Below are 15,201 nucleotides of genomic sequence, written 5' to 3'. Positions count from 1 at the left end.
ATGTTACAGATCGGAGACACCTCCAAACTACACAAGAAGTCCAGGCACTCTGAAATACATTAATAAAATGAAACTTTAATATCACAACACAAGCACGCACATTATACATACAGCCATCCACATACATTTAAAAACAGGAAGACAAGTCTTACATCTGTGTATAAAATTAATACCACAGTTCTAACAAGGTGTCAGTTTTCTCAGGTGAGGTGGAAACTACACACAGGTTCTCTTTGCTGGATCTTCTGCTTCCTGCTGCACACTGTGCGCTTCTCTTTTTCGGGTTGATGCTTTCTGATCAGGAGTATTTTCTTTGTTGCCATCCACAACACCCTGGGGAGAAAAAATGCATTAAAAAAACAAAACACCCTACTCCTCCTAAACCAGAAAATCATCGAGTCAGTTAAACTGCTGGGGTAAGTAGCAGAGGGGGTTGTTAATGAAATTATATACAGGTGCACTACAGGTGAAAATGTAGCGCACCCTCATGACATGTTGTCTCAGTTTTTTCCACCATTTTTACATTTGGCTGGGGTCAGTGTCACTACTGCTAGCATGAGTAATATTTGGATCCCACCAGAGGTTGGCCAGCTCGTGTTCCTTTAGTTTTTCTGAGCAGTGCAGATGTACATGATGCACTCCATTAGTAATCAGAATCAGAAAGGGTTTTATTGCCAAATGTTGAGCGGGTTTACAACATTAGGAAATTGCTGCGGTGCTTCAGTGCAAACATACTGTTATAAATTAAGCTTAAATAGACATGAAAATAAAAATGAGAATAAGAATTAAAAGTGCTAAGTAGATAGATAGATATATACATGATATATACATGAGTGCAGGTGGTGATCAGTGCCAAACATGGAATGATGCAGTGAACACAGCGTAGGGTCATGTGTTAGTGGTGGGAACAGTCATACGGTTATTGTTCATGTGTCCAACAGCAGAGGGGAAGAAACTGTTCTTATGGCGAGATTACACTATAGTTACAGTAGGGAAAACAGTGGCTGGACACTGTAGCATGATCAAAATTGTTGCAACCATGTGCAATGACCTTGCAGTCTCATTGCCTCCAATTTGAACGCTTCGAAGAAGCAGTCTCTGAAGCAACGTTTTGCCGCCATCCTCAAAGCCGTAAAAAAGGGATGAAACTGATCCCCTTCCATTTTGCAGCTGAATGAGGGCAAGCTGGTAATAACACGCAAAATGTTTGTCATGATTAAGTAGTAAGATTAGTAGCAAATTTCCACATCTCTTGCCACCTGTTTCCATAAATTCAGAAGTTCCTCCACAAAGTGACATGATTGCTGCAGGACAGCAATCTAACTGCAAAGTGCCATACGTGCTTGACAACTTTGCTTTTATACAGTAACAATTGCCAGCTCAGTTGCTCTGACTGACTAACTAACTTAAATCAGCTGTCACATGCTAGCAATCTCTCTGTGTTTATAGATTAGAGAGCAAATATTTGCAAAACCTTGCCAATCTTTCTGGGAGTGATTACAGTCAATCTGAATTGTTTGGACAAGTTGCTTTCCTCTAGGCAATCTGTGCAGTCACCTTACAATTGAGGTTTGTCCAGAGGTCGAGTATGCAACACCCTCAACCCCCAATCACAGAATGCAAAAAAAAAAAATCAGTGCAATTACAAGGAGGTTATTTTCACTTTAATGCGACTGCAAATAAACAAGTTCTATTTACTCGGCCTATAATGTTCTATTGCAGGAGCACAGCACAACCATGTGGGTCAAATAAAACAGTGCACACAACTAATACATTAACATTGTTGTGGAGCAAGTGACAGGAATCATGTGACTAAGAATAGAGCAGCAGTCAGAGTGTAATTACATTAAATGATTAATAATTATAATTATATTATATAAGTCCTTAGTAACTCACAGAATTCTTCTGGACGGCATGTTCTTGTGTCCACTTCCTGGCCTTCTCCATAAACAGGTGTTTGTTGTATTTGAATTCCGATGACTAAATTACGGGAAAAATAGATAAAAGTATAAAGTTGGATTATCGAATCATTCACTGTGCTACAGCTGAACACAGCTGCTCTCTAACCCAACAGGTTTTAGCTTAAAGGGGTTTTTGACTTGCATCTAAACAAGTCATTTTGGCATTTACCACACTCCCGGACTTGTCTTTAATTACTTAGCACAGCGGTCCCCAACCTTTTTTGCGCCACGGACCGGTTTATGCCCGACAATATTTTCACGGACCGGCCTTTAAGGTGTCGTGGATAAATACAACAAAAGAAAACTAGTATTGGTACCGAAAAAAATAAGATTTATTCATAACACACGTGAAAAGACCCAAGAAAACCGAGTTAATGATAAAAACGATAACAAAATAACGCTGAAAACCGATAAAAACCAAACATTTCACACCTGAGCCTCTACTCTCACGGCCCGGCACCAAACGACTCACGGACCGGTACCGGTCCGAGGCCCGGGGGTTGGGGACCGCTGACTTAGGATACCTTTTATTTCCAGGGATGAATTTGAATCAATTAAAAACGGAACTATGTATTTTAGTCAAGACAATGTCTTTAAAACTGTTTTTTTTTTGTTTTTTTAAAATAAAGAGCTACTGTTACATGACAATATAGGTAACTCACAATTTTCTAAAAATAAAATAAACCACCACAGACAGATTGTGCATGATAGATAGCTGGACGTACAGGATGGACAACACACTATGTGTGACTCACTATATCAGCCATCAGGGGGTCGTCTGGATTTGGCTCCGCCATGAGTAGCTGTATGGAAGTGAGGACTGTGGAGATGTTTAGAGATGGCTTCCAGGCACCCTGAAAAAAAAAAGAAATAAATATAAAGACAACACTACATCTGAAATGTATAAAATGCAACATATATCCTTGTGTCCACCATGTAATGGTGTTGAAATAAAGAGTTTACGGGGAGTCACGGGTGTAATACCGTCTTTGGCCACAAGGTGGAGAAATATACATGTGCGTCAATGGTGTAGAGCGCCACCAGCCCAAAGGGCTGTGATCATGGACAAACAAAGGTACTGCACAAGGGTTTAGTGCAGTGATTCCCCGACGGGGAGGCCGTAACTTTTTCGCTTTAACCCACGTTTTTGTTAGAGGTTGGGGACACCCAGATTATTGTTTTTATAAAAAAAAAGAATAGCTAAGAACTGAGACAGACTTTTATTTGGCTCTCAGGCTTCCACACATACAGCTTTATTATTGAGATCACAGATGGAGGCCACAGAGTTAACCACAACATCTCACATTCATCAGCCTCTGTATTTTTTCTGTAAAAAGAAAAAAAAAGAAAAAAAAAGAAAAAAAAAAAAGAAGAAAAAAGAAAAAAAGAAAAAAGAAATAAAGAGTTTATTATGTACTGGAAATCTCTTATAACCTTTGGTGGCAGTTTAAGAGCATCATGGCAGATCCGTCCTGAATTGTCAATGTTTGGATGGTAGATTGGAGTCAAGAATCGTATTTTGGGAGGCTCAAACGGGTACCTAAGAGAAAAAAAAAGCATGTCAGTCCTGCTAGAGTGGAGTGAGAACATGTAACTAGTAGAGAGAAACCCATCGACGTTAAAGCTCAAAGAAGAAGTACCTCTCTGGAATCTTGACCTCCAAGGAGAAGACTCCACCATCATAAGGAGTTCCTGATCCACCCAGTATCTCTGGAACATAACAGGGGTTAAAGATATGGTCATGTATTTGATATATTTTAATGACAGGATCCACTGCAAAAACGGATGTCAGAGTGATCTTAATCAGGTGAAATATTCTGAGTATATAGTATAGGTAAATGTATCTTGGCAATTTGTTAGGTACACCTGTTCAACTGTCTGACAATCAGCTAATCACGAGGCATCAACTCAGTGCATTATGGCATATAGACATGATCATTGCAACCTGCTGAAGTTCAAACTGAGCATCAGAATCGGAAGGAAAGCCGATTTAAGTGACTTTGCTAGTAACGTGATTTTGTTAGTGCCAGATATGGTGGTGAGACTCTTTCAGGACCTGCTGATCTACTGAGATTTTCCACATAAGCATCTCTAGAATGCACAGAGAAATGTCCAAAATGAAAAATGTTCAGTGAGCAGCAGATCTGGGTCAAAATGCCCCACTGATTTCAGAGGTCAGAGGAAAATGGCTACGCTGGTTTGAGCTGATAGGAAGGAAACAATCCAAAAGAGCCTCGATGAACGCATAACGCATCAAATTTAGAAGCAGACGGGCCGCAGGAGCAGAGACCACACTGGGCACCGCCGCAGTTAAAAATTACGATAGTTGTGAAGGCAACACAGAGGTCCAACCTGGTACTAGCAACGCACATAAGAAAGTGTCTGGCAAGTATAGCTTTAGTCGTTTAAGTGACACAGTAGTACATACGTGCCCGGAGGTCGTCTATCTGATCTTCGGTCTGCCAGCATGTTATCCCAGGGGGGGGCTCGGTGCTTAGCATTTGAAGTTCACGTTTCAAACGAGAAGCCCTCTGCATTCTGAAAAACAGGCAGCTGGCTAATTAGCGTTACACTTAAAGTTCGTGGGTCAGTCTCCACACACGCTTGTAATAATTTAATCCTAAACGTAGAACATTTACTGTCAAATTGGTCAATGAGACAGTGGTTTGTTTGTGATGTTAGCTGCCTTCTTGTGATGCTGAGCTAACGCCTTTGCTTACTAATGTGAAGGCCGAGAAATAAACACCTTCTTAGTGCAAAAAGTCTAATAACAACTTGTCAGGTGGAGAGCACCTCTCGTTTACTTACTTTTTATCAGCTGTGCACTTGATAATCACTGTCTATCTTAATCGAAATGTCAGTTTCACAGCTCTCGGCGAAGCAGCGTCATCGACTCTGTTTTGGATTTCCCTCTCCTTACGTATGCACCGCCCGCGCGCCGCTCTTCTTCTTCTGTTGGATTTATTCAGATGAATTACCGCCACCGTGTGGTCCCGAGTGTGAGCTACCAGGAGGCTACTTCTGCGCACAAATAACACAGCATCATTTTTATTTTTAATTTAACAGTGTTACAGTGATCATCCTGCAATCCAGTAGCCTCTCTGCTTGCCGCTCGAAACACTGGGCAACTAACCATTCATGTGTATGTGTGAAATATGATTCTTAGAGGATACTAAAATCACTTTTCATTTATAGCCTTACAAAAAGGAACAAGAAGCGTCTCCTGGTGACTCTCTGGTCTCTAGTCGGTATTTACTTATAAGGTAATATTTGTGTATTTTCAATATATGAATTTAGTTTTCTTTGTTCTTTTCAAATGTAATTTAAGAGGTTTCAAATAAGGGTGGCATGACAAATGTATACTTTGGTTACACAAATATTGTCTAGGAGTAGGTAATGGATAATAGGTACTGACTTGTAAAAAAAAAAGGGTTTAAAAGACCTGAGCATGTGATCTAATATTGCACTACAATTTACACTACCGTATATCTAACTAACAAAGCAGTTCATCATCTTTTTCTTGACAACACTTTCTTTAAAGATATAGGCATTTTGGGTAAACTTGAATGAAAAGAAGACACAGGTGAAATGTAAAAGCGAGATCAGAGGTCAAATATGAAATTATATTTGGAAGCAAACTATAATGTGATACTGACCCCATATAACAGTATCATTTCCCAAATGTTGCCAGTGCAAAAGTGCAGTAGACTTTATTTTTTATTAAAGTTTGACCTTATTTAACCTCGAAGAAGAAGACAGAGGCCCAAAGTAACGCGATATTTATAATCCCCATGTATAATTAAATGCCTGTATGTCTATGTGACAGTACGAAACATAACTGTAATAAGTAACTTGATATCACATTATCACTTGGACCTTCAGATCCATCTGTTGACCCTGAAGGACAGAGGTCAGTTATGATATGACATTTTAAAATCTTTTAAGATGCTTTTTGTGGACTTTACATCCATCAATTATTAAGTTGATGGATGTAAAGTAATTATTAATGGATTGTTAACACGTCCCCACTTTGCAAAGTTTGATCAGAATTCATTCAAAAGCTTTTGAGCTTTTGAGTTTAAGGACAAAATGACACACACCCCAACGCTACCAAATATATCATTTCTTGGTGGAGCTGACACCATGAGTTTTGTTTTATTTTGACAGCAGAAGCACTATAAGACTTTGGTATCATCTTGTGTGTTTTATTCTTTCTAATTCTTTTATTCCTGTTTTCCATTTATTGCATGATTACACATTCATACAGTTGGGTTTCCTCCATAGAGTTCTTCATTATGTTTTATTTCCACTTTTCACAGTAATGCTGTTTTGAAGCTTTAAAATCACCATACTGTATACTGGTACTGATGTAAGAACATTGCACGTAGGGAATGACAGAAAATGATATAAAACTTCTCATCTGTATATGTTTATCATTATGATAAGTTCAAGTTTATCCATCTTCAAAAGGAAGACCATTAATGACTGATGTAATCACACTAAACTTCATAATTGCATAAGTATCTTATTTGAAGGCAGTGGCAAAGATAGCCTGAAAAGTAATGTTTCTGTCCTGCTTGTCCTCCATTCTGACATCAGTGAAGCCGGAGTCTCTCAGAGCTGCCATGTAGGCCTCTGGGCGCCAGTTTTCCCCTGGCATCACCCCCTTCGCTGCTATCGTAGCCACACGAGAAAGCCTCAGAGTTGTGACCATCAGGGCTCCTGGGTGGGTTAAAAAGATGGGGAAATTCAATTTGAGAATCATTATTTAAAGACAAGTTTTGGAACTAAATCTGTAAATAAAGTTTGCCTGACTGTCATGGCATTACCTGGCTTCATCACCCGGTGTATTTCTGCGGCTCCTTTTCTAAGATCAGGCCAGAAGTAGTAGCAGTTACAGTGAAAGACTCTGTCCACAGTGCTGTCTCTGAGAGGCATTGCTGCTACGTCACAGTGGTGGAGCGTCACTTTTTTACTCGCTATAAGTTCCATCATTTGTTTCTTTGCCATCTGTCAGACACAGAAGAATTACAATATTGTCCCTGATTAGCAGCTATGCTTTTCTTAGGTCTTAGCTGCCTGCTCAGCAGTGCTTGATTTTTATTTATTTATTTAATATACAACAAAGGTATGCAGAAGAACGCACAACACATCAAACCTTAAAGAAGCTGGGCCAGACCACACCAGGTGCGATCAGTTCAGAACAGGACATTGTTCACTAGTAGACGCTAATTTGCATGGGCTTGACAGAAGATTGGAAAACTCTGCATGGTCTGATGGTTCATGATTTCTGCTGTGGCATTTAGGTTCAGAATCCTTGGTTTTAACGTAAAACTCATTGTTGCAGCCACGGGCAGCACAAAGGTGACCCCTTAAACTGATTTTAGTCTCATTATGAGTTATTGGTTCTGTTAATAATTAGCTGGCATAAACTCACAGCATCAGTGGAGACATCAGCACATTAGTGATGTCACATTCTCCACTGACACAAGATGGCGCTAAACGTGTTTTAAAAACTTTAAGCTCTTATTTCTTAAATCCAGCTACACAGACAGTGTTACATCTATGTTAGTTTTGGGGAGATTTTAAATTAGATTTTAAACATCAAGTGTTTCATTCTGACTTTAAATGGCCTCCACATCATCTCAATTTAAGAGGATACCTCTGAGATATGGTGGTATCACTTCATGGGTGTCCAGCAGCCAAATCTGCAGCAACAATGTGATTTTTCCCTCATGTCAATATGGACCAAAATCAAAGAAATGTTTTCAGCACCTTGTTGAATCTATGACACAGATAACTCAGGCAGCTCTGAAGCCGGTGAAGTAACGAAATAAGTGGCCAGTGTGCGTATTTTCTCCGAAATAGTGCATTTTCTTTTTAAAGGCTTGCAATGTGTCTGCTTTAGCAAGGCTGAAGAGGCCACAACAAAGCTGTGTGCTTTTACTCTTTTTCAAAGACACTCTTCGTAACAGTAACAACCCACATGTATTAAATAAACTTGAATTTGACTTGTTTATTCCACTCTTTCTACCTCACCTGGTGCATGTACTCTGAGTAATCCACCCCTATAAGGTGGCCTGTGGGGCCCGTGAGCAGTTTGGCTGCAGACTGTAGACCCAGACCGGGGCCATGGCCCAGCTCCAGCACAGTGTCCCCAGGTTGGATGGCACACAGCTGTACAGCACTCTCCTCCAGGACCTGATTGTAAGCTGTGAGCCACTTGCTCACCAACCACCCTGCAAGTGATCGCGTGGGACGGCCCAGCTGTTTCCCCAGTGGTTCAGCCCACATGACTGAAAAAAACATGAAATATTTGGCTAAAACTTTCTGCTTTCAGGTTCAGCGGTGTTCAACGTGAGGACACGGTGTATAACATGTTATACATGGTTCGCCCTCACAGTGTGGCTGGACTTTGCTTATCATTATTTGTTGCGCAGTTAATGTTTAATCCGCTGATTTGTTTCAAAGCCAAGTAGAAGTTTATTAACATTGTTATTACTGAATAACCAATTAAAGTTGAGCACTTGATTGAAACTTGTAGATTTACAGACTCAGAGTACAGGACAACATGGCTGCCCCTCTGACTCTCGGTGCCAGTTGCCCGGATAAAGCGCTTACCTACTTTCGTTTACAGTCAGCGCTCGTCGGCTCTCAGCCACGCCGCAGTTTAGTCTTCCTGGTAGTGGGAGGAGCTTGTGCTTCATCGGCGCACGCGCTGCTCCGTTCCGGGGTGTCCTACACCTCTTAAGTATCTCTGGCACTTCTTATCATCGACCACTTCCTGTAGTTTTCTTGTATTTTCTGGCCACACGGGTTACCGCTCATGTATGTATTGCGTAATAGCGAAAAAGAAAGAAAGAGAAATAAAAACTATTCAAAAAATAAAACAAAAATAGGTGTCACCCTCCCTCCACCCGCATTTCATTTATGAACGAGAGCGTCTGCTGCAGCGATTCTGTAAATATACTACTGCGTGTCTAAACAAGTGCAGTCAAAGGTTTTGGAAATGTCCTCTGTCGTTGCTTCCTCCAATCATCCTATTTTGCACACACCCCCCTGCAGGGATTATATTTCTTTCGTTTTCATTTCCCGGAAGGGTTGATTGTGAAAATAGTGGCGTTTAAAAAAATCTTCGAGTGTGTTCGTTTAAAAGTGAGTTTTGTTTGAGACGTGACCCGAAGTTTGTTTTCATTCTGCTCATGAGGAAATCCCTCTGTTTTCTGTGCAGTCGAGCAGATTAAAGGACGTCTCCATGGAGAGCGTTTCCCCGTCACCTTTGATCAAGGTAAGTTAGTCTTTCAGGGGCAAATCTTTCAAAGCCTGTGGTCTAAAACCACAACCCTGGAATCCGACTCAGTTTTTGTTTGAGCTTTCGTGCCTTAGTCGTTGGACGGTGACCAGCAGCTGTTGTTTATGCTCTCTGTCGCTCAGCATTGCTGCTCCAAAACTGCTGAGTACTGTGACTATAGCCATTTGTATCGATGTTTTGTAGCAAGAAAACAGTCCTCCATCGATTGTACGTGAAAAGCAAGTCAACATTTATCCCACTGTGCATCACTCCCCACCTACCCAAGATCCTTTGGTTAGTCCTCCCACTCAAGAAGACTTGTGGCATCTGCCTGGAAGGCTGAGTGAGTTAAATTATCCTCTCTGTTCTACTTATCTGTTAATATTAATTGCAGATATGACTGCAGATACACATATGCAGCACCTTCTGCAAGCACATTAGATTTGAAATGATGCATTTATTGTTTCCAGGAATTAACCCGTCCCTGTGGGATAAAGATGATGTTTCCCTGTGGCTCCACTGGGCTCAAAAGGAGTACTCGCTGCGCCGGCCGGAGAAGGGCCGATTTGAGATGAACGGCAGAGCCTTGTGTCTCCTCACTAAGGAGGACTTCAGACGCCGCTGCCCCAGCTCAGGTGGACATGAGTTAGTAGATCGAAGTCACCTGTTTCCGTGGCTGCATTTTCATATGAAATCCCTCATTTTTCTGCAGGTGATGTTCTGTATGAGATCCTTCAGTGTGTGAAGCAGCAGAGGAGGAGTGTGGTATGTGACCCGCCTAACACAACTCCTCCCGTGGCAGCTGGACACCTTCAGGGTCCAGTCAGCTGCCAGGTAATCGCTCACACAGTCCAAGAGCCACAGTCTCCCAAAGTCAGTGGCACCCCGGGTGAGTAAAATTAAGGAGTACATTTATAAATATATATACTGCTATACTACAGTTCAGTGTAAAGGCAGACAGATGTATTTGTACACAAGTTGTAGACTCAGAGTGCTTTACATGGGGCAAAAAAGAAAATGCATTAGATCAGCAATAGAATGTAAAAAAAGAAAAAATAGAGTAAAATTTAAAGAAATGACAAGAAACGTAGCAGTGTGTTGTGTACAGTAATTCAACAAAGACACACAGGGAGAGAGAAATGTTTTTGTTTAGATTTGAATGTGGCCATGATTGGACACACTGAACATTACCTGTTGGTCTGTGTACAGAATAATAGATAAAAGCACCTTTGGTTTGGTTCTCATCAGAGGCTCTGCCTCTTGTAAAGTTTTAGGAGGATCTCTAGTCTTCAGGAACATTTGTATCCACATAAGAACTCGTTTATTCTGGTTGGATCGTGGGTGTGAATACTTCCTGATCTACCACATGTGCAAACATATCACGTGGGAATCCTTTCTCTTTCCCACTTTTGTTTTACTCTACATGTGAGGACATCCATTGACTTCTTATCCCCCAAATTTAAAGACTGACGCTAATCAATGTTTGCTCACCCCTAACTGAAATGTTTTCCTTTGCTCTGTGCTTTTTCTTCACATGTGAGGAATAGTGATTCGCTGGCAAAGATGAAATAAACCCTCATTATTTTGTGATTGGGTACTTTGATTGACTTCTCTGCAAAAACGGATTTTATTTGCTCACCTAATTACATGATGCGTTAAGCAGTTATCACATAATTTATAATGATGAAGAAATGGAAATGCTGAAGTACCAGAACCATAAATGGTGTATGCGTACACTACACAAAGACACACACCCACAAACGTTTGTCAAGCAAAACAACTGTATAATCTTTCCCAGAAAAAGAATGTGTTGGCCAATGGTCTTCAGTTTCCTGGAAAAAGGATCCTTTAACTCTCAAGTTCAGAAGAATGACTTTGTTCTGCGCTCTGTCTGCTAGAAGTAAAACAGTCTCTGTGTTAAACATTAGCTTGTGCTAAGCCTGATATTATAAAATGTTCATGTGGCTGTAAAGTCACTTTTACTTTCACTTTAGCGTTTCACATTTCCTCATATTTCTGACTCACAGTTTTACCCGCTTTCACCACCACAGTGTTGGCTGCTGTCGGGGCCACTGTAAGCAGCCAGCCAAAATCAGTGTCAGCCCTTACAGATCGCCCCATCTGCTACACCTTGTCTGCACCACTCACACAAAAGAGTGAGTATGACAAATGGCCATAGCAGAAGTAAATTGTCCTGCAATTCCTACTGTTTCAGAGGCTTCATTTCTTTGTTGCCGTCTGTGTCTCTCAGACGGATCAGCGGGTACCTCAACATTGCACCACAATCAGGATGAGTGTAATCCCCAAACGAAGAACATCACCCCGGAGCCTCTGAACCTCTCCAGTCGACATAAGCCAAGGAGTCCGCTGCACAAGGCAAACGGTCGCATCCCAGGTATTGTTACAATAATTTGTTGACTATTGTGCTCTTCATGTATTTAATCACAGAAAACACACAGAATTGTTAAAACCGTGTCTCTTTAAAAAGTGAAGAAAAAAAATCTCATATATCATAAACAGCATTTTATATACAATCAGCAAATGCACCAATAACATGAACACACTCAGTTTCCTAGAAACTATTTTAAGTCCAACACGTTGGATTTGTTTGTGAGGTAAAGAGCAAAACAGACACAACATCCTGAAGCAATAACCCAAAAGTGGACCTGCGCTTTAAATATTCAATAGTTGGCTATTTTATTCTTTTGTTATGTCTAAATGACGGCTCAAAATGATATGTTAATGTCAGGCTTACAGGTACACTTGTGGTGAGAAGTTTCCTCGTCATGAGCGCGAATGTCGTGGCAATTTGAGGCTTTTAATGATTTTCTTTGAACTGTTCTTTGTCCGGGTGGAATGATTGTACAACATACATCTTTAATGACTTTCTCTGATCCACACAGGGAGAAAAGTATACATACATTCACTTAAATCTCTTAATAAGTGGTGATGAAAGTCCTGCAGTGTTGTTTAACTACAATTGGTCGTTTCTCTTTACCAAAATAATAAAAAAGAAAGAACACAGATAGAACTTCAGAAGGTCTCTTGAAATTTCTAAACAACTCCAGATTCCAATATTATCAGCAAGTGTGTGTAAGTACAAGTTATTCGAACAGTGCGACTACTCTCAAAACCAGGAAACCAACCAATTTACATGAATTTGACCATTTCTGCCAAGATGAATGGTAAGTGGCTTGTTGATGGCTACTAAATGCATCTTGCTGTGGGACATTCAACTATATGTTAGTGAGCCTGTGTATATATACTGTTGACCCTGTGTGGATTAGAGAGAACCTAAAATAAATATAAACTTGTGTACCTAGTTCTTGTTTTCTAAAGTCGTTAAAGATGTCTGCTGTACAAGAACAGGTCGAATAAATCATTAAAAGATGTAAATGACCGTGGCATTCATCCACATGATTAGTGCATGTACACTTGTGACTACGCCATTTTTATACGTGTTTATTGGAACGTGGCACTGAGAGTGAAAATATACTAAATGGTACTGAATTGAACTTTAAATACGTATATTTGTGACAGTAGTGTAAGTTCTGCCAACACGTGTGTTATTACTCTTCTAATCATGGCCAGAGTGCAGGCTGCTGTGGGACTATGTGTATCAGTTGCTTTGTGATGACCGTTACCAAGAATACATTCGATGGGAAGATCCGGACAGCTTGGTTTTCAGGGTGGTGGACCCCAATGGATTGGCACGGCTCTGGGGAAACCACAAGGTGAGTTCCCAGTTCTCTGTGCTTCATCCATCAGGAAAAACGGCTACACAGGTGGAGAATAAAACAAAACAGAAAAAAGCAGGGAACATTGGGGAAAAGTGAATAATGTAGTGCATGACTTGCATGACTAATGATGCATGATCTCTTTTTACAGAACCGAGAAAATATGACGTATGAGAAAATGTCTCGGGCTTTACGGCATTACTACAAACTGAACATTATCAAAAAAGAAAGAGGACAAAAACTCCTTTTCAGGTCTCGTCTCTGCTCCTTTCTTTGTCATCCGCTTTCTATTTTCCTCTTAAATAACATTCAAACTCATCCTTCCTGCCTGTTCGTCGCCTCCATTCAGGTTTCTGAAACTCCCTCAAGATATCAAGAAACAGCAGGTCGAGGCTTCCGGCGCCCTGGAGCACACTCCACCTCACGATGGCGACTTCCCGGACTCCAGTCCTACACAAGAGTTCTCTGAAGACCATTTTGAGGTTTCCCCTGATCGGACGTCTCCACAGCCTCCCCCGACTGGTGCACCAGTGAGATAGAATAAAACCGTGGATCATGTGTAGCAGCACGGCTCTTACCGAATAAAATAGGAGGTTGTAATATATTTATCTCGTGGTTTGAGCTTTCAGGGGAGGAAAAAATGCATGTACAGTCTGAAAAAACACAGTTGTGTTGTTTACTGTGAGATTATTATTTTTTTTTTTTCTCTGAATCAATGTGTGTATAACTGTGATCTGGGTAAACACTAATATTAAGAGTGAGGAAAACTGTGAAATTAATCACAGAATTATCCAGCCAGCAAAACTTAAAATTATCTGCTTCGTTCAATATAATCACATAACAGAGTTATTTTCATAAACTTTACAGGTCTTGCAGCTATGGGTTGGAAATGACTACAGTCCAATACGAGTTTAATAACATAAGAGAGGATAAATAACTGTTTTTGTTTTGAATGCTGGTTAATATTCAAGATTGTTTCCACCACTAGAAAAAAATTGCCATCAATAAGTCAAAATGTCAGGTTATTATCTCCCATTTTTGGTAGGGTATCTGAAAGTTTCAGCTTACGTAGTAATACCTTGAAATCTTCAGCGTAGCTCAGATTGGGATTTTTACAAATTGTTATTTTTTTCAGTGGTGGAAAGCAGCTTTTTCTATCCGTAGGTTAAGTATTTGGTGTTTCATTGTGTGTGTGTGTGAAAAGTTTGCATTGAACTTGCTTTGGAAAAATAAATATTTTAATGTATACTTTATTGTCCCTGAGGGGAAATTTCTCTCTGCATTTAACCCATTCACTCAGTGAAGCAGTGGGCAGCCACTGGACACCCAGGGAGCAGTGTGCAGGGACGGTACCTCGCTCAGGGGCACCTCAGGGCAGCCGTTCAGTGGATTTGAACCCCCGACCTTCCGATCATGGGGCAACCACTCTACCTACTGAGCTATCCCAATTATATATGTTGGTAAAACATTTCATATAAATGTTTTTCTGAGATGAAAATGATAAAGTTAACTTCTTATGACAAGCCAAACGTCAGGACAAAAATAGATCGTTGCTAAACAATTGCAATATTCACTCATGACAGTTGAATGGTCTGAATTTTGCCAGCAGGGGGTGCTGTTGTAAATTTAATAGGATTTACAATTCAATGATTCAAATACTCGTATTTCCTACAGTAGTTCAGCTTTTGAATATTTTTAGTTTTAAGGAAAAGACAAAAAGTCACCACATGTTATAAGACAGGCCTTAAACAAGACTGGCTGAGCCATGGCTGATTTACTCGTCATCTGCGGATGCTCGTCTTTTACTACACCCATCTTTGACAATGCAGTTTTTACAGTATGGGCCTAAAAACATTTTGACCTATTAGGTATAATAACTCTGTTCAGCTGGAGCTGTAGAATTCGTAAAATAGAGGCTTGTGTAGAGTGTTTCACAGGCTTACATATCCATCTCCACTTTGTCAGTTTGATGTTAATTAAACAGATCAGACAGATGGCAGCACAGACGTAGACTGTAAACTGACATTTCAGCTTTTTATGTCCCCACCTGAATGCAAATCAGTTCGATAATTTACTTATTCAACATGTCGATTTGATCCAAATAGTATAAAAGCCGCATCTGTTACATTGAGATTAAGTTCATTTGAAACTGTCTAGGTAGCTGGCATGGTTTGAGCAAAATACCAGAGCAGCTTACATTACATCAATGTCT

General features: G+C 40.4%; 3 protein-coding genes across 8 annotated transcripts; 1 reads left to right on the top strand and 2 right to left on the bottom strand.

The window, feature by feature from the left end:
• Positions 1 to 55: 55 nt before the first annotated feature.
• On the bottom strand, positions 56 to 4,927 carry ube2t (ubiquitin-conjugating enzyme E2T (putative)). The gene is made up of 7 exons (XM_085392996.1): positions 4,770 to 4,927; positions 4,390 to 4,499; positions 3,602 to 3,671; positions 3,396 to 3,501; positions 2,717 to 2,815; positions 1,897 to 1,980; positions 56 to 333 (listed from the first exon to the last, which is right to left on the bottom strand). The coding sequence occupies exons 2-7, from the start codon at positions 4,496 to 4,498 to the stop codon at positions 217 to 219; spliced, it is 585 nt and encodes a 194-aa protein (XP_085249122.1). The 5' UTR covers position 4,499; positions 4,770 to 4,927; the 3' UTR covers positions 56 to 216.
• Positions 4,928 to 6,078: 1,151 nt separating this feature from the next.
• Positions 6,079 to 8,806, bottom strand: LOC146644549 (uncharacterized). Of its 2 annotated transcripts, none has more exons than XM_085394539.1 (4): positions 8,587 to 8,806; positions 8,001 to 8,257; positions 6,791 to 6,971; positions 6,079 to 6,683 (listed from the first exon to the last, which is right to left on the bottom strand). In XM_085394539.1, the coding sequence occupies exons 1-4, from the start codon at positions 8,666 to 8,668 to the stop codon at positions 6,487 to 6,489; spliced, it is 717 nt and encodes a 238-aa protein (XP_085250665.1). In that variant the 5' UTR covers positions 8,669 to 8,806; the 3' UTR covers positions 6,079 to 6,486. The 2 variants fall into 2 exon arrangements, with proteins under 2 accessions (XP_085250665.1, XP_085250666.1); XM_085394540.1 differs by having other exon boundaries at positions 8,583 to 8,729.
• On the top strand, positions 8,705 to 14,240 carry etv7 (ETS variant transcription factor 7). Of its 5 annotated transcripts, none has more exons than XM_085394534.1 (10): positions 8,705 to 8,789; positions 9,193 to 9,249; positions 9,457 to 9,595; positions 9,723 to 9,887; positions 9,965 to 10,141; positions 11,280 to 11,408; positions 11,504 to 11,647; positions 12,844 to 12,986; positions 13,141 to 13,241; positions 13,339 to 14,240. In XM_085394534.1, the coding sequence occupies exons 2-10, from the start codon at positions 9,217 to 9,219 to the stop codon at positions 13,526 to 13,528; spliced, it is 1,221 nt and encodes a 406-aa protein (XP_085250660.1). In that variant the 5' UTR covers positions 8,705 to 8,789; positions 9,193 to 9,216; the 3' UTR covers positions 13,529 to 14,240. The 5 variants fall into 5 exon arrangements, with proteins under 5 accessions (XP_085250660.1, XP_085250664.1, XP_085250661.1 ...); XM_085394538.1 differs by lacking the exon at positions 8,705 to 8,789 and adding an exon at positions 8,951 to 9,116 and having other exon boundaries at positions 11,304 to 11,408; XM_085394535.1 differs by lacking the exon at positions 8,705 to 8,789 and adding an exon at positions 9,008 to 9,116.
• Positions 14,241 to 15,201: the final 961 nt, after the last annotated feature.

The sequence above is a fragment of the Rhamphochromis longiceps genome, linkage group LG20 (assembly GCF_057381845.1).
Source record: "Rhamphochromis longiceps isolate RC_006_pf linkage group LG20, R_longiceps_female_GT1.1, whole genome shotgun sequence".
Taxonomy (NCBI): domain Eukaryota; kingdom Metazoa; phylum Chordata; class Actinopteri; order Cichliformes; family Cichlidae; genus Rhamphochromis; species Rhamphochromis longiceps.
This window is presented reverse-complemented; position numbering and strand designations above follow the sequence as displayed.

What these genes read in the sequence shown, in the direction of transcription:
- etv7 (XM_085394534.1), top strand. Translation starts at nt 9,217, where the DNA reads ATGGAGAGCGTTTCCCCGTCACCTTTGATCAAG. An exon ending in GCATCTGCCTGGAAGGCTGA is followed by an intron (nt 9,596 to 9,722) that starts GTGAGTTAAATT and finishes TATTGTTTCCAG; the next exon opens with GAATTAACCCGTCCCTGTGG. An exon ending in ACGCCGCTGCCCCAGCTCAG is followed by an intron (nt 9,888 to 9,964) that starts GTGGACATGAGT and finishes ATTTTTCTGCAG; the next exon opens with GTGATGTTCTGTATGAGATC.
- LOC146644549 (XM_085394539.1), bottom strand. Translation starts at nt 8,668, where the DNA reads ATGAAGCACAAGCTCCTCCCACTACCAGGAAGACTAAACTGCGGCGTG. An exon ending in AGCGCTGACTGTAAACGAAA is followed by an intron (nt 8,258 to 8,586) that starts GTAGGTAAGCGC and finishes TGTTTTTTTCAG; the next exon opens with TCATGTGGGCTGAACCACTG. An exon ending in ACTCAGAGTACATGCACCAG is followed by an intron (nt 6,972 to 8,000) that starts GTGAGGTAGAAA and finishes TGTGTCTGACAG; the next exon opens with ATGGCAAAGAAACAAATGAT.
- ube2t (XM_085392996.1), bottom strand. Translation starts at nt 4,498, where the DNA reads ATGCAGAGGGCTTCTCGTTTGAAACGTGAACTTCAAATGCTAAGCACC. An exon ending in GAGGTCAAGATTCCAGAGAG is followed by an intron (nt 3,502 to 3,601) that starts GTACTTCTTCTT and finishes TTTTTCTCTTAG; the next exon opens with GTACCCGTTTGAGCCTCCCA. An exon ending in ATGCCGTCCAGAAGAATTCT is followed by an intron (nt 334 to 1,896) that starts GTGAGTTACTAA and finishes TTTTCTCCCCAG; the next exon opens with GGTGTTGTGGATGGCAACAA.